This window comes from Pogona vitticeps, chromosome 13, assembly GCF_051106095.1.
Source record: "Pogona vitticeps strain Pit_001003342236 chromosome 13, PviZW2.1, whole genome shotgun sequence".
Classification (NCBI taxonomy): domain Eukaryota; kingdom Metazoa; phylum Chordata; class Lepidosauria; order Squamata; family Agamidae; genus Pogona; species Pogona vitticeps.
In genome coordinates this window covers 618,468-636,187 of record NC_135795.1, presented here as the reverse complement: position 1 = coordinate 636,187, position 17,720 = coordinate 618,468, and the positions used below count along the sequence as shown (strand labels likewise).

General features: G+C 53.1%; 1 protein-coding gene across 2 annotated transcripts in view; it reads left to right on the top strand.

Moving 5' to 3' along the window:
- PRKCB (protein kinase C beta) overlaps positions 1-17,720 on the top strand; it is a 93,134-nt gene that overhangs the window by 71,903 nt on the left and 3,511 nt on the right. Inside the window, exons 16-17 of one of the 2 annotated variants that reach the window (XM_072982976.2) lie at positions 1,916-2,056; positions 11,043-11,453. In XM_072982976.2, coding sequence (XP_072839077.2) covers positions 1,916-2,056; positions 11,043-11,201 — 300 coding nt within the window. In that variant the 3' untranslated portion in view covers positions 11,202-11,453. Of the gene's footprint in view, positions 1-1,915; positions 2,057-11,042; positions 11,454-17,720 lie in introns of those variants that run through there. The other variant, XM_072982977.2, reaches the window with a different exon arrangement.

Genomic DNA, 17,720 nt, shown 5'->3' with positions numbered 1-17,720 from the left:
CGGGCAGCGACCTTTCCCTTTCATTGAAGGGCTGCCTTTATTTGGCATGGAAGGGGCTTGCCCATATTGCAAAAGGGAAGTTCGGTACTTTGAATTTCTCCTTGCGGCCATGGGATGAACGATGCTGGCTGCACCGTACACATTTGTGGCAGGAAAGGGCAGGGAGCTTTCCTTCAGAAGCTCCCGCATAAATTAATTAATTAATTAATTAATTAATTAATTAATCAATCTATCAATCTATCAATCTATCAATCTATTTATTTATTTATTTATTTATTTATTTATTTATTTATTTATTTATTTATTTATTAAATTTATACCCTGCCCCTCTAGACCATGTCTACTCGTTGCCACTTGGGCTGGGCATTCATGGCAAGTCCATTCCAGCCCACCACCACCTCCTGGTGATGTCCTCTTACTCCAGAGGAGAACAGAACAAGAGGCCAGGGGGATCCTGGAAAGGGGCTCCACATAGAAAGACAACCGGGCAAGCTTGTTTTTCAGCTGCTTGTTCCTGGAACCACGGGGGTGGCTTTTACCTCTCTCTGCCCGATTCGTCTTGTGCGTGCTGAAGCCGGTCATCCTTTAGCATGGTGATGAGTGTGGACAGCAGAGGACACAAAGCCCTTGTGGACGGATCCCGAAAGCAGAACACTTCCAGGACGTGAGCAGCATCCAGGTGGCAGCAGCCGCAGATCGATTGACAGTTCTCTGGACAGTTCTTTCTCTGTGTCTGTGTGTGTGTGCGCACACCACGTCTCCCCCCCCCTCGGGAGCGTGCCTGTGGCTGGCAGATCCCCTGCTGAGGTGGGGAAAGGGCGGAGGTACGGGTGCTGTGGTGACGTGGAAGAGAGAGGGAGCCGCGGCTGCTCAGAGGCTCTCCTGTTTAAGGGCCTTTCGTAAAGGTCTCGTAAAGGCTCTGCCCACCCTCGTTGTGGGAAATGAGAAGCCCTTGTTTCCTTCACTTCCTCCTCACAGTTTGAATGACTTTTAAAACTGCACCGTTCTCAAGCAGCTTGCTCAGCTCCGCATTTCTCTCCTCCCCCCCCCCCGTAAGATGATGGATGGCCCCCAAGGCGCTCCTTCCTCTGGTGCTGTTTTTCATAGGGCTTGCCTTGCCACTGTGTGGGCAGCACTGCGAGCTTCTCGTGGCAAGGGTGAGATTCGGTGGTGCCTGCTTCCCACAGTTAGAAACGTGGCTTCTTAGGCAATTCCAGATGGGGCAAAAATTCGCCCTCGCCTTCTCCTGCTTGATCAAGAAAAAACACTTGCCTTCAGATTTTGCTTCCCAAAGCTACTTCTCTGAAAACCGCTTCTCCTGAGGGAGATCTTAACAATCGTCGTGTGCCATGAAGTCAATTCTGACTTCTGGCTGCCCTTTCCAGGTTGGGCTCCCACCGTACGGGCCTCCCAGCACTGGGGAAATTACAGTTAAAAGCCGTTGGTTGCCTCCTCCAGCCCAGGGGTGCGGCTACGAGGACAACGCAAGGCGAGGCTGGAGTACGGGGGCCTCTTCCACCAGCGGGTCATTTCCACCCACTCACCCTTTGCCTCTGGAAGGGTCTGGATCTGCCACAACTTTAGCTAGCCCAGTGTCGCCTTAACTGGCCCCCTTGGGCAGCCTGTTTGGCCTGCATAGTCTGGACATCAGGACAGAAAAAGGAACGAGGGGGGGTCTCCTCGGTGGTCGTGGGGTTGCTCTGATGGCTGAACTTCATGCAGTGCAAGGCATAGGCAAAGGCGAAGCCATTCTCGCAGGCCACCCTGTTCTGACCGCCAATGTTTTTCCTGTTCATTGCGTGTGCCTTTGCTTAAAACCCAGCAGGAACGGTTTGTGGTCACATTTTCAGGTTCCACGTGCTTGTGAGGAAGACCTGGACTTCCCCCCCCCATTGCCTCTTGTTCTCTCTTCCAGCTCATGACCAAGCATCCGGCCAAGCGCCTGGGGTGTGGCCCCGAAGGAGAGCGGGATATCAAGGAGCACGCCTTTTTCCGCTACATCGACTGGGACAAACTGGAACGGAAAGAGATTCAGCCCCCATTCAAGCCCAAAGCTGTAAGTGCCTCCTCTTCTCTCTCCCTCTCCCGCAGTCACACCCGCACGGGCACGGGGCCACACATGGCCCTCTCCCTGGCCGAGCGACCGGGCCTCCTTTCCGGAGACTGGCCTCCCCGAGCAGCACCAGCCGCCACCTGCCTCTGGGCAAACCAGGGGTTGTTAAAGGCAACGTTCCGGAGGCTTTCTGGTGTGTCTTTGCCCTGCCTCTTTCTGAGAATCGTGCTGGGACTCCAGAGGTCCTTGACATCTGCTTATAACCCTCCCAGGGCTTCCATCTGCTCTGGGGGAAAAGCTAGAAAACCTGAGAAATGATCCTAGTGTTACAGTTAACATCCGGCCTAATACAGCCCCTGTATGATGCTGACGGGTGATCCTGTAGAAGATCCTTGGGCAGCCCTTCTACGATGCTGGGTGGGGTCCCCACCCAGTCTACCTGTTCTGCACCAGAGATAGACGGGAATTTTGGGGGTCTCGGCTCTCTCTATCCATGCCACAATGGAGGTAGACCAGGCCTCCAAAGACATGGGGTCCTGCCCAACACTTCACAATGTAGGTGGAGGGGGGTCTCTGGGAAATCCAGGCCATGCATCCACTCCAAATGTAGACCAGCCCTCCAGGAGACCTGGGGCGTGGGGTGCACCTTGCTGTATGATTCGTTTGTGCTCCAAGCCCCGGTCTCCTCATGCCATGCAAAGGTAGAGAGGGCCACCAAGCCCCTGGGCTCCATTCTGCCTTACTTTTTGCAGACATGGAGTGGGTGGCTGGAAGACAACGGGTCCGACTCTGTGTTTGAGGGCAACGGTGGAGACGCGCCGGTTGAATGATCTGGTGGTCCAAGTAGGGGCGAGGGGGGGGAGAGAGAGCAAAGTTTGGAATACAGTCCTATTCAGGATGACTCAGAAATTTCAGGAACGTCGCCGGCATCCAAGTCGCTGGCCAGAAGGCTGGAGGCTCCGCCCTCCTGCGGACACGACTTTAGTGCAATGGATTCTGATTGCGGGGAGGGGTTGGGGGATTTTGGTCAGTGAGGATGAAGGACCCTGCAGGATCCATTTGCTGGCTCTCCAGGGTGACGCTGGGCTAGGAAATGCTGCAGGTAGCTCAGAGGCTTCGGTCTCTGGCTGAGGAGGTTGGCAGTTCGATTCCCCCACGGGGGCCTCCTTGACAGGGACTGGACTCGGATGATCCAAAGGGTCCCTTTCCAGCTCTGCCATTCTAATGTTACACAGTTATTATAATTCTCCTGTTCTGACTCTTGGCTAGCCATTTTCCTCTGGCAACCTCTCCCCCCCCCCATCAAACGCACACACACATGCAGGCACACGGCTTCGTCCCTCTTCCCTTGACCGCTTGATGGCCTCTGTGCCTTGAGCCCCCTGGACGCTCCTTGCCGCCCCCTCCCCACCCGGAGAGGCCGCCTGTCTGCTGTGCAAAACCCGAGGCCCTCCCGCCTCCCCCTTCATCCTGCTTTGGTCCTGGGTCCCCGTGCTGAGCAGGGCCATGCGGAGCGGATCGTTGTTCTGTGTGTGGTCTCTGCATTCCAATCACCAGCTGGGCTGAGGAGGCCTGATTCAATGTTTACACACCACCTCTCGTTGGGATAATTATGTGTGTGCTTTCTTTTGGGGAAGCAAAAGACGCCGGAGCCCTGCTTTGCCTGGTGGGGAACCCGGGGGCTCGAAAAGCCTCCTGCTTTTAGGCAATGGGCACAACATCATTGTCGCCAAGGGAGCAGCGGCGGGCTTGGTTTTCAAACAATCATAGCAATCCTGCCTTGCCTAGAAGTGGAAGGAGGAGAAAGCCTTTATTCCCTGGGCATTTGGGAACAGAATGCCTGGGTGTCGAGACGGCAGCCGCAGAGGCTGCTTGCCAGCGCAAAACACCTTTGGGTGCCCCTCCAGCCAGTGGTTTTCAGAGGGGGGGGAGTATCAAAGATGACCTGCGGCTGCCATGAAACTGGACCCGCCCGCCCCTCCCAGAAGGTGCTCGGCCTGACATTGCCCCCGCCGCATTGAGCTTTGCAGACGGTGCGCGCCGATGTTTCAATCTCCCACTTGCTCGCCTGCCTGCCGGGATGTGTGGGGGACGGTGCCCAGGGAGTCTGATAGAGGAGAGGGCTTTCACGGGGTAGCACACTGCCCATGGGGGGTGGGGGGACGGGGCAGAAGGCAGAGCACAGAGGAGGAGCAAGGATGTCCCCAGAGGCAGACAGCCCCCCCACCCGCCCACCCTCGTTCCTTGCAAATCCTTTGAGGTCCTGACCCAGAATTGCTTTGGCTCCAGAGAGTGGGGCAGGTAGAGCGGCCCCACCCATCACCATCTTGTCTTTCCTCCCTGCTTGGAAATAGCAAGTTTGCGCTTGTTGGGGGAAGTGGGTCCCAAGCCTCACACAGGGCTGTGGAGGAAGCAACGGTCCCTGGGCCGTTCCAGGCATCCACCTTCTCCCAGAGGCTGTCGGGGGAGCGTTCTGCTTTTCCAGACCTCTTGCATCTTCCGTCAACCTGGAAGGAGGAAACGGTGCTCGGTGTGTTGGTCGTATTCTGTTGACTTGTGGCAAAAGTGAGCCAATAACAAGGCGGATTCGTTTCAAAGCAAGTGGTTGTGAGTCACAGGTTCTAAACCAGGCATTATGTTTTGAGCTGCGTCTCCTTCTGGGCTCGGCCTGCGTTCTTCCTGAGCTGTAATTACGGAGTGAGTTTCGCACTCGGTTTTTTCAGAGCAGCCTACCTTTCTTGGGCCTTGACCAGAGATCTGGGTGTGTTGTTGAAAAGATGTGGGAGCAGGCAACAGTTTCACTCTGCATGTGTTCAGAGGCACTTTATATTGCAATGGTTACACACACATACACTTGGGCTACTGACTCAAGCCCTCACTTTAACAACCTTCAAATATCAACAGCGATTGAATTGTAGAAGAAGAAAAATTTACAGAATTTCTTATTGCTTGCAGCGTGCTGATATATCCCATATCTGGGCAGTTCCAGAGAACTCTAATCACCTAGATTGGTCATCTGACCAGATAGGCGGGATAAAAAATACAATCAATCAATCAATCAATCAATCAATCAATCAATCAATCAATCAATCAATCAATCAATCAATCAATCAATCAATCAATCAATAAGTGTGCTGATAAATAAGGTTTCCTCTGAAACAGGAGGATGTGAGTGACCTCTCTAATGATCCTCTAATGGGGATAATTCTGGATTCAGAAATACGTCCGTCTATTTGGGGATTTACATATCTATCTGTCTATCTATTTGATTTATACCCCACTTTTCTGCCAGAACTGAGACCCCAGGAGCTCACAACGTAATTAAAACCAGGTGCCAACAAAATGTTGATTATGCCGGTGTGGTACAGTGGATGGAGCATCAGATTAGGACTCGGGAGACCTGTGTTCACATCCTTGCTCAGCCTTTGAAGCTCCCTTTTGAGCGGCAGTGGTGAACGATTCCTTGAAGGTCTTAGGCACTTCAGCCCCCACCCCCATTAGGGTTGCTGAAAGTCAGAAGCCCCTGACAAGAATGATAAAAAATAGCACTGCATTGTAATGTTAGAACACTGTTAGCCTATAAAACAGTTTAAAAGTATCTCAGTTTAAAATGCAACTGTGTTTAAAAGTGGAGGAGCGTGGCCATACTGGTTAAGGACCTTGTCCGTGACAAGCAAGCAGTGCCGGAGGGTCACCTGAAGAGGAAGGTCGGTGCCTGCCGGCAGAAGGTCAGTGGAAGTGTGGCTACATTAGAAGGACCTTCCACAGCCTGGACAGAGCCACCGACGACCTCTTCTTGCATGCCCCCCCCCTGAAGGTGCCTTTCCTTCCCTGCTCCAACCTGGAGCTAAACTCCGTCAGGTCTTCCCCTCCTTTCTCTTTGGCTGCAAGAGGAGGAGGAGGACGCGGAAGAGGGATGCCTTCCAGGCCCCGAGAGAGGATGGCAGGCAGGCGGGGGGTCCCTTAGAGAGGGAAGCCAGCCGAGCTGCTGCTTTTCGGGCAGAGCTAAGAGAGGAAAAGGCTGCCCACCCTTTTCCAGAGAGCTGCTCTTGGCTGGGTGTGCCTGTTGTCGGGGGGGGGGGCATTGCACTGCCTGCTTCAGAGAGAAAATGTTTTATGGATTTTTATGTTTATTTATAAGGATGTGGGGGGGGGTTGGAGGTTTGTTTTATGTGTTGGTGGTGTGTCTCTTTGAAAAGCAGAACCATTATGGGTGAAATAAAAATACTATTTTCTGAGATGACAGCTTTATGCCGGCAGCTCTAAAAAGCAAGGAAGCCGTTTCTCCCAGGTATATATATATTAGCGATAACTCTTCTTCAGTCATCTGTTTTTAGAAAGAAAATCCCCTCAGTGTGAAGGCCATTTTAGGAGCGGGTGCGTGGGCATTCAATTAGCTCTAAACGGCCCGTTTGGTCCCCGTTAATTTAAAAACCTGCCCTGGAGGAAAAGCACTCCCTCTGAAAAAAGGGTCACGCTAGAGAGAAATCAATGCCTAGCCATGCCAACAGGGTTTGCAAGAGCAGATGGGGGGGGCGTTCCTCCTAAGAGGACCCATTGCTTGGCCATCTCCCTGTTTTGATTGTCAAGGACACCAGACGCAACGGCTGTTCGGCTGGACCAAACCCTAATGCAGCCGGCAGGGGGCTCAAGACGTTTCCAAGACACTAGGAACAACAGGGCTTGTTGTTGTTGTTGTTGTTGTTGTTGTTGTTGTTGTTGTTGTTGTTGTTGTTGTTGTTGTTGTTGTATCTCATGCAAAGGTCAAGGGCTGAATCTCAGTCTCCAAAGCACAGAGGCCCCAGGGGCGCACCTCTGGCATAAAGGACGTCCTGCTGTCCCCTACTCCAGGGCTGGCACCAGTGGAATGGCACCAGAGCTAGTGCTAGACCCTTGCAGCCCTTAGGTCCAGTCTGTGACTGAGGGAAATATCCAGCTGTCTAGCTATCTAATTTTTTTTAATCCAGACAATATAGATAACTTGCCATTGGAAAAGAGGTTCCTTAATCGCTGAAAGCCTCTGAGTGCATAGCAAGAGCTTGGCTCATCTCCCCTATGATTTGCAGATTTAGCTGACTTTGGTTTTTTAAATTATTTTTATTATTCTTTTTTTTTTTTTTTGCTTGGTCTTCAAGGCTTAAGCGTGAGCATTTTTGAGTGTGCCGATGGCTTTGTTTTATCTCATTGCCGGAGAGGGAGTGGAGAGTTTGGGGGTGGGGGTGGGGAGTCAGAACAAGCCCGAAACAGCACCCTTTCCTGTCCGTATTGAACGAAAGCATCCCTAGCAAGTTCAGCTGGATGTCTTGGTGAGCCCCGAAGCCCTTGAGGGCAGCCGGGAAGCTGGAGCAGCCGCCCCCAAAGCCTGCCTCCTCCTTGCCGTCAGGACGGAGGTGTGGATGGAGGTGTTCTCTCCCTTCCTTAGAGAGATGGATGACAGAATCTATAGACACACACACACACACACACACACTGAGGCAGCCACGAGGGGCTGCAGGAGGCAGCGCAGGGGAGGCAGAAGCTGTTTCATCATCTTGATTTCTGAGCGTCTTTCTCCGCGTGTCATGTCACTGCCAGTCTGGGTTAGAGGAGATATGGGGAAGGGGGGGGGTCTGTCTTGGAAGTGCCTGCTGGGACTTGGATCGCGTGGAAAAGCTGTTCGCTGAGCAGGCCGGGCTGGGAAGGGAAGGGAGAGGCCTGGAACAGCTTCCTTGGGGGGTCCGGAGCTGTGCGACGCCCTGAACCTAGGCTGCTCCTTTTCAAAAGGAACTTGTTGCATGACTTAATTGCCTCTAGAACGGCAGCCCGGGGTTGACATTGCTGCCCACTGAGCCGGAAAAGCAGTCTGGTGTGTTGTATATATAGCCTGCCTTGTTACTAGCAGGTTGGGGGGGGGGGGAATATCATAGACTCCTAGACTAATGGAGTTGGAAGGGGGCTTGTAAGGCCATCAAGTCCAACCCCCTGCTCAAGGCAGGAATCCAGCAAATCTGACCAATGGGGGTCCAATTCTCTCTTGAAGGCCTCCAGCGATGGAGCGCGCACCACCTCCTGAGGTTATTGTTTCCGTTGTCGTACTGCTCTAACACTTAAGACATTTTTCCTGATATTCAGCCAAAATCTGGCTTCCTGTCGCTTGAGCCCACTCTTGCATTGCCCTCATATTGTGTGTGATGTGCTTTCAAGTTGGAACTGGCTTCAGGGGGTCCTAGGAGGGCTTTCAAGGTAAGTGAAATATTTAAAGAGTGGTTTCTAGCAGTTCCTTCCCCCCCCCCCTTTCACCCCCATGAGTTTCCAAGGCTGAGCAAAGATTCAAACTCAGGTCTTCTGAGTCTGATGAGTCCGTCACATTTCCTGATATTTCACCCTGGAATTTTTTGTAAAACACAGAAGACAAAAGCAGCAAGCTGTAGCATTTCCCTCTCACTTTAGATAGATAAGAGAATGGTGTTTAAAAAAAGGTCAAAATGAAAACGCTTGTAGGTACTTTTGCAAGTAACTTTTGTAAGTGACCGGAAAACATGATTTGTTACACTCAGAAGTTACACTTTTGCAACCCAGGAAAAGGGGGTGGGTGGGCAAAGCACTGTTCACCCCAAAGCAGTAACCCTTAGGGCTGGGAATCGCCTTCTGTAATTCATTTGGCAAGGCCCCCCCCCCCCCGCTGTTCAGTTCATTAAAAGCAAGTCTGTTTTCCTTTGCAAATGAAGATTAAAGACCACAAAGGAGTCAGCAAAGAAACAGAAGAAGGAAAAGGGGGGGAGATGCCTGGCTGGGGAGGAGTGAGTGGGCTTTGGAGTCCAGGGAGGGAGGGAGGCCGCCCTTCTTCCTGCAGTCGGTCCAGTCCGTGGCTTTGAGGGGAAACAGCCGTTCACTGTCCATTAAAAGCAAGCCATTAATTTTGATGGCGATAGCAGCTGACGGGGGCGGGAGGGCGGGCAGAGTGGACTGCCCTTCTTCCGGATGTTGGTTGGCTCCCTTTTAAAAACCGCTTCTTTTCTCAGTTTTCTGTGGCATGACCTGGGCCAGGTAGGGAGCTGGAGGGCTGGAAGGAGGGGCTGCCCGGCGCTCGGTGGCAGAACCTGGTCGGCCAAGGCCTGCCGTTCTTCTAGATGCAAAATCAGAGAGAAAGGGGGGGGGGGTCTGCTTCAGCTGGAGATGGGCAAAAATTTGTTTTCTGTGTATCTGAGATGGGGGGGAAGGGCGGTATTGGCCATCCCAGCTGCAAGATGCCAGCGGTGGTTATTCAGAAAACCCAGGCCTTGCCCTTTCTGTGTTCCTAGACATGGTCCAAATAGCTGAGCGCCAGCAATTTGTGCAACTTTGCTGGGTTGGTGATGATTCCTGAAGCCTTCCTCAAAGCCCCCCCCCGGCTCAAACCAGAGATGAGGGCTAGCAGGCCTAACAATGTCTACACTCAGCCTTTGCTCTTCTGCAAGGAACCTTGCGCTTCCCTCCACTGCGCCACTGGGGTCGGTCGTTGGCCGCCTGGCCCTTCTCATGCCGGCCTCTGATCCTGGGTTTCCTTCTCTCTCTGGCAGAAGCCGCCCAATATTGTGGAGCTGGGGCTGGGAAGCCTGCAACCTCTGACATGTAACTAGACCTCATGGCTATAGGAGGGAGGGGGGACGGAGGGGTGCACTGGCCGTTTCCCAAGGCAACCACCCCTCCGGCACTCTAGCATCTCGTTTGACCCGCACGGCAGGCAGCACGGGGGAGTGTGTTGGGCCGGCCGCTCTGAGTGAAGAGGGCTCGGCCCCAGAACACCCAGGAAGGTTTGTGGCTGATGGGAGAGTCGCTTCCCGGGTTGTCGTGGGGCACGAGCGACACTTTGATCACGACAGGCTTGCTCATGTTACACAGAGCATTTCCAAAAACGGCTCCGGCATGCAGGAGATGGGCGATTCCTTGAAGTCCTGCACCTCTCTTAAAGGGGGGGGGGGGATCAGGAACAATAGGAGCCTAGCGGGAAGGCTGAGTTGTGTATTGAGGTGCTTTTAATCAGGTGCCTAAAAGCCAGGGAAGTGTAAGCAGGCTCGCTGGGTGTTGGCCTTTGGCGTGCCCTCCTTGACCCTGCGTTTTCTGCTAGCTGGTGCCCACAGGGCTGCTCAGCAGGTGGGGCACCCTTCCGTCTTCCTCGGGTGCTCCCACGGCTGGCAATAAGGGGTGCGGCCACCCTCTTTCCAAAGCGCCACTTGCCGCGTCTGCGTCTTATTTACCGTGGGGCATCTGGAGGTCCCATGGGAGCAGGCCCCTGGGAAAGTATTTCTGCAAGGCCAGGGAGGGGAAGCAGGCGGGGGGGGGGAGCGAGGTCTGCCCCAGCCTCTGGCCATGAACTCTGCTTGGCCTGTGCACCTTTGGGGCAAATCGGGGGGTGGGCAGCGTGGGGGAAACCCGCAGGTCGGGACTTGCTGTGTCCCTTGGCTGGGAGACGGGGGGAGAGCACTGTGCAAGAGCGGGCCAGGACGGCAGGGCTGTGTGTAGGTTTGTCGTTTCTTCAAAAGAGAGGGCGAACGTGTGCGAGGGGATCCCACCATCCCGTGCATGTGGCACTTTCCTGGGCAGGTCCGACCTTGCATGCGCCTGGACGAGCCCCTCAAGTAATTGCTTCGCCACCACATATTCCTCTTCCTGCAATTACTTGGCTGAGGGGGCCGATCCGCTTCCCGGCACCTCCAGACTCGCCCTCCTTGGGCGCCGGGCGGGTGTTCCCGTCCTCGCCTTTTGCTCAGTCAGGGGGAACTGCTTTTGCTTGACCACACGGGTGGGAGGAGGGGGGGCGCCTGCAGTTTTGTGAGTGGGGGGGGAAGGAATGCAGCCAGGCCCATTCCTACGTTTGCGTTTGGATTTTTTTTTCCTTCTCTTTTTTTTCCTTTTCTCTCTCTCTCTCTCTCTCTCCCCCCACTGCCCCCCCCCCCAGTTTCTTCTTGGATTGATTTTCATTTATTTTTGGTTCCCACCTACCACACGTTCTTTTCTTCCCCTCTCATAGTGCGGACGAAACGCTGAAAACTTCGACCGGTTTTTCACTCGCCACCCACCTGTCTTAACTCCACCTGACCAGGAAGTCATCAGGAACATTGACCAGTCAGAATTCGAAGGATTTTCCTTTGTTAACTCTGAGTTTTTTAAGCCTGAAGTCAAGAGCTAAGTAGCCACTGTAGACCGTCTGCATCGTCCTCATCACCCTCCCTGCACACTCATCATCCCACCCGGTGCCCCCCCAACCACCGCTGCCACCGCTCTCGAGGTGACCTCTCCTCCATGGCCAGCATCCACCATCATGCTTTGGATTCCTTTTGCACGGATACTAGCCTGACCATACTTCAAAGACCACGGGGCGGGGCGTGTGTGCGTACGTGTGAGTGTGTGTGTGTGTGGCGAGGCGGTGTAGCTGCAGCCCGGCAAGCGGGGAGGGGGGGCAGAGCCACCAAAGTGTTAAGGCCAGGGACCAAAAAAGGCCCCGCGGCTGGTGGCCCCCGTAGACTTAACAGGACTCTGGATGGGACCCAAGGCTTTAAGCTGGCAAGATGCCTCCGAAGCGCCTGCCTGTGGCTACCACAAAACCGTGGCTCACGGCATCTCGGCGAAGACCCCAGTCTCCCTCTCCCTCTCCCCAAGCGCGCCGTTTGCAAAAGGACTGGACGCAGCCGCTCTCCTCCATCCCCAGAATGGAAGACCAGGGGGAGATCTCCCTTCACCTTTACCAAAAATGCTCTCTCTCCCTAGGAAAATGAGGGGGCCTTTCCTTTCTGCCTGTGGGAGGACGGAGGGTCTGGCCTCCTCCTCCTCCTCCTCGGGATCCTGGCAGGAAACCAGTCTGTCCACGGAGGCAACCCGTGGACTCTTCCCTTGCCTTGGAAGGGCTGCCGGCTCTCCTCCTGGGTGGAGGGGAAGGGCCATCGCCTGGCCCACCAGCCGCCTGGGCAGGTCCTGACATCTCCGGAAGGCCTGAAGCCCATCGGACCTCAAAGAGGTGGCCTCTCCTCTCCCTCCTCCGCTCTCCCGAGAGGTGTGCTGGGGGGGGGGGAGAAGAGAGGTTTCCCCACAGAGAGCGGCCTGCGTCTTCTTCACCTTGTGAGGACTGCCAGGATTTGTTGAAGCAGATGTGAAATGCTAGAAAGCAGAAGAGCCACGTGGGCTCCTTCTATTTTGCCCCAGGGCACCCAAAGAACTCTTTGGACACCTTGCCATGGAATTAGGCAGGCTAGACATGCCACCCACGCACCCCCCAGGGAGCAGGGCGCCCATTGGACTAAACCTTCTGAAAGAGGGAAGGCTGAGTCGGCCTCAGGCTGGGCTACCTGAATCCATCCGGTTCGCCCGAGCAGAGTCTTGGCTGCAGTACAGCAGTTTATTCAGAAAATTAAACTGGGCGCAAAGGGGAAATCGGAGAGGGGCCGGGGAATCGAGGTTCTTGCCACCTCCGTTCCTGCTCTGCTCTCAATGGCACCCCGCCAGCTCCTCTTTTGGCCCTTGATGAATTGTGCCCCAGGGTGCTCTCGTTTCCCCCTTTCTCCACCCTCTTTGGTGTTCCATTGACTTCCCCCTCGGCCTTGTGGCTGCAGCAAAGGACCGATGGTCAGGGTGACCGCGGGTTGTCCTTTTCAGATGACTGCCAGAGAGTTTACAGCTGAGTGCTGGGGGGGGAAGTCACAGCAGCTCCTCTGCTAAAGCTCCTGGGGCCTCCTTCCAGCGTTAGGAGATTTCTGCTTCCCCTAAACTCCCTCATCTGCCTTGCACTGGATCAGCCCCTTCGGTCCCACCTAGAATCCTGGGATCCTGGGATCCTGGAAGGGGCCTCGAAGGCCATCGATTCCAACCCCTTGCTCAAGGCAGGGATCCAAATCCTGGCAGATCTAGCCGCCGAGGACCAGTTCTGATGCTGGCTGCCCGGCCGGGTTCTTCTCTCGGCCTCCCTGGAGATGCCAGGGTCAAGCCTAGAAGTTCCCCCATGAAAACCTGGCGCTTCCTCCCTGCGTCTTCTCTCTTCCATCCCTCCATTCCATGGTAACTCTTAAAGCATGCATCCCCCCCCCCCGCAGATGGGGAGGCCAGCTCCTCTGCTCTGGCTCTAAGCTGTGTGAAGTGGCCTTTGAGTGGCAGACCTCGCCATCATCAGACTCCTAACTGGGACCAAGAAAGGAAGCATAACCAGAATCTCCCATTCCTCCTGTTATCGGGGGGGGGGGGTAAGGAGAGGATTCCCTGCGGATGCTTTGGAGTTGATGGTCACTCTTTGTATCCCCCCCGCCCGCCCGCCCTGTCACTGTTTCTATGTTCTGTTCATATCAAAGCTTTGTGGGTTGCTTTCCTTAAATAAGGGGAGGGAGAGCGGGAGGGGAGGGGTGTGGGGGGGATTCCATTCATCTGGTTGCCAAATATTTTTTTAAAAAGTGTTAAATTCAGCTTTATGTGTGTCAAAAAAAATTGAGTATTTTACTAAACTGAAGCTGATGTTTAAAAATTCAGACTGTATTTGTGTACCTTGACTGAAGTTGTAAAGGGGTTTGTTTGGTTTTTTTTGTCTCAGCGAATAATCTTCTGAACACGACAAATCATTGCAGCTGGAATTTTCAGTTGCTTGTGTTTCTAGCAACTTAAAAGGAGAGAAAACGTGGCTTCTTTTAAGATTCCAGTGCTGCTGCTCATTCACCTCTTCCATTTATACTTTTCCCCCCTTCCTGCCTGCGGGACGTCCACTGCCTACCCATATGCTTTGAACTGTTCATGTGCCAACCGTTCCCCCACCCCTCAGATACGGTTATAAAATAAAATAATAATAATACATTCAAGAAATCTTGTTTTGAGGATAAACCTCGTGTTGTTTGCAAGCAGGACTAAGAAACAGCTGAGTTAATAGGGCTTCAGAATTCTTGCCACAGGAGAAATAATTCAGCGGCAAAGATCCCATGGTCGGGTTGCTGGCATGTAGTTTGAAGAAGGAAAATACTATTCTGGTTGTGCATTTTGTTAAATTTATTATTTCTGTTTAGCAAGGTCTAAACTAGTAAACATGACGTGTGATAACCATGTAACAACTTTGATAAAAGTACTTTCAATGAAACCTTGAGATGTTTTTGTAGATATATGTCTTGACATCAGATTTCACAAGCAAAAGTTTTGGGGGGGGGATTCCAAATTTAGAAAAGTTGCTGAGTTTAAAAGAGTTGGTGAGAACTTTCAGTGCCTGTCTGTGCAAGATAACTAGAAATTCCAGGATCTGGACCGAACAGGGCAGCCCTAAGTGTTCGCACTGAACCTGGGTCCTAAGCAGGAACTCGAAGGTGCAGGCCTGCAGAGGCTCAGGCCTCGCCGAGCTCTCCTCCGAAAAAGCAACCCAGCTGGACTGACCCCAGGTGGGAAAATCCCAACAGTGTGTGGGACCTACCTGGCAAAGCTGGTCTTGGACACCTGGACCCCGGGAGTAGGAATCTGGAGGCCACCTGGACAGGGATGGCTTTTGGATGGACCCGGATGGACGCGGTGTCTGCTCCCTTCCCTGCCTCCACGTGGGGGGAGCTTGGCTTCAGCTGCAGCGAAAGGACCCCAGTCTGCCTGCTGAGCATCACCGGCTACGTCTCTGGAGGAAAACTGAGAAAACTCTGGGTGGTGGACTCCTCCTCGGGAGGAGGAAGGTCCCTGGGATGATGTCCTCTGTGGCTCAGATGCTCAGGAGTTTGTCTCTTGCTCTGAGCAGCCGGAGGTCTTCTCTCTCTCTCTCTCTCTCTCTCTCTCTCTCTCTCGTCTCTCATCCTCAGCAAACGGAACAGCTCTTCCCGGCCGGCCACCCATCCAAAGCCCCCAGCCATTTTTCCTGGTGAGAGGGTTTGGATGCAGAATGAAACCACCCCCAGCCCCAGCCCCCCCCAGGACAAAGAAAATGTGGCCATCCTGTGAGTCACAAGCAGTCCCCGCTTTGAGAACAGGGAGCAGGCGGTTTTGAGGGGAAAGCGAGTTGGGGGTGGAGGGGGCTGCTGGGAGTCAAAGCGACGGAAATCTCGCAGGTTGCGATGCCTCCCTGGTTTTCAGATCTCAAAGCAAGCCGTGCCAAGTGGAGGAGATGTTGCTTGCCCTGCCCACGCGCCCACGCTGGATTTATTCCCTGGTTGCTCCTCTGCCCCCGACAGGCGCCAGGTCTCACTCGCTCGGCTCTGACGTGTTCGCACACATGCCGAGCACATCCTAGCTTGGGAGCTAGAGCAGGAAATCAACCAGCACATTAAAAATATTTTGTGGTATCTTTATGCAAGGACGAGCACCCAAACATTCCCCAAGAGCTGTAAGGTTCATACCCGGCCCCCACCAAGGGGAATACAGCTTGCAACGTGGTGCTTCCTCCAGTGCATGCATTGGTCCAAAGGCAACGCCTGTTTCTCTCTTCCAGAATTACAAAGTACTCACTTTTTTCCTCATGTGTTTAAAAAAATTGAGGATTTGTTTTTTTCTTGTCATGCTTTCAAATGGCTTTTAAATTAATTCATTGTTTTGCTTTGGTGCCTGTTTTAATAGAATAACTTATTCAATCATGTTTTAATATTATGATTTATGGTGGTTTTCGCTGTACCAATTTTTCATTTATTTTATGAGCTGCCTTTGGTCCTGCAACGGAAGAAGGCAGCATGTTGAATAAATAAGCGAATAATAAAAGCATAGCTTTAATTAATTGATCGTTGGCGGATCTTGATAATTGATAACGAACTAAGTGGTAATCATTTGCACACTTGCCTAAAACTAGGTCCTGTGGAGATCAGGGGGATTTACTGCTAAACAGGTATGCAGAAGATGCGTCCTGTGGTTTCTTTAATTTAGCTACACCTCTGCAGTATAAGGTGACTGCCAACGGTGGGGTGCACTCCCAATAGACCGCCGCCATCCTGCCATGTTTGCTTGAATTTAGCCAGAAAATGATGGAGTTGCCCAAAATTTTGGCAATTTCAATGGCAGTCAGATGGAAGAAGAAGGATGGTCACAAAAGTGCATCTGTTTGATAGCTAGGTGAATCGGCCACCCCTGATGACTCTGATCTAAGCTAGGGCACCCAACTCCATCACAAGAGTTGGTGCCCATTCTGTGCGTGATGAGCAACACCATGCCGTGTGGAAGAGCACGGTCCCTCCTTCCTGGGGGCAGCCAAGCCGTCAGCTCGTTTTTCCATCGAAGGGATCCAGTTTTAGCTCTGATCCGGTGCCCACCAGGAGAGAGAAGCAGAGGCTCCACCGGCAGCATGGAGCTCTCGCCCTTGGATCAGGGTGAAGGTCTCCATAATTTAAGCCACCTCTTGTTCTGTTGGGACCACTCTGGATGTTGGGACTGACTCTGTGGACGTTACCAGAAGCTTCGGCTCCACCAATGGAAGGCGTCGGTCTGAGCAGGTGCGCCTCCTCGGCTGCCCGGTGACCTTGGGAAGCTGTGCTGGTGAGTCTGAGGAAGCTGGAGCTTGCTTCCACCCATGGCTACTTTCAAGCTGAGTTTTGGAGAAATCCTAAGCAGGAAAGCTTTAAGGCCTGTCGTCCTCGCCATTCTCATGCGTGTGAGAACTGGTAGTCAGCTGAACATGCAGGAGAGCGTGGGAATGACATCCTTTTTCTTTTCTGTACACGTGGCAAGGCAGCTCTGCTCTCCGGTGAACGTTGACCTTTGCAGCAAAGGGCTTCCCAGGGTCTCCTTGAAAACTGCACCTGCCCTTCACTGTTTTCTGCTCTCCCTGACCTTGGCCTGTCCTACCCCTTCCCCTTTCGTCTTCTTGACTAGCTCTGGAGGCTCGTCTGGTTTTGTGAAAGGAGGTTGTGGCAAAAATCAAGCAATAAAATGGTGTGAAATGTCCCGGCTAAACAGCTTAAAAGGAGGAAGGCAGTAAAGGAAGGGCGCACAAGGATGGCCAAAGGAGAAGCCAATGGGGAAGAAAAGGCCACACCAGAGCAACCCTTAGACAGGGCAAGGTGAGTATCGCAGAGTTGTCTGGGCTGGGCTGAATATGTCGAGGGCAAAGCAATTTACTCAGAATGCTCTAGGGTGGAGCCCCACTTCACCAGAGCAGAACGTGGCACCTGATGCCATATTGGAGGTTGTCAACTTAACCCCTGGCAGCTCAACCAATTGCAAGAAGCAGCATGTGATTCCTCAGCAGTGATTCTTCCAAAGAAGGCATCTTAAATTTGCATTAGATTAAATGTTCCCGGGCAAAAACAAAATGGGCCAGCATTTCTGTAGCATCAGAAGCAAATGAGTTAAAGCCTGAAGCTAGCAGGTTTAAGAAAATAATCGGTCGCTCTGGGTTCCCACCTCTTTCGGTTTCTGGCATCGATATTGCTTGTGGAACTTGAAATTGCTGTTTTGGTTTTGGGGTGTTTTTTTTTTAAGCGGGGGAGGGGGAATCCTCATGAGTGTTATCTCTGGGATCGACTGGCTGGCTTTCTTAGGATGTGAGCTCATGGTGCCTGGGGGGGGGGAGCCTGTAGTTTGTAGTCTGTAGCAGTGACAGGTTCCAGACTTGACTTCAACCTGCTGTTAGGACTGCCCTGCCTGCCCAGACATGTAACAGGCAGCAGGGCCCTGTGGGCCAGGACGCCCTTCGGGGCTGGCTCTGTAGAAAGGAAGGGAGCTACGTACCTAAAAGTCTGCTGGCGAGAGCAGTGCGACTCTGCCCAAAGCCACTTTGAAGGGCAAG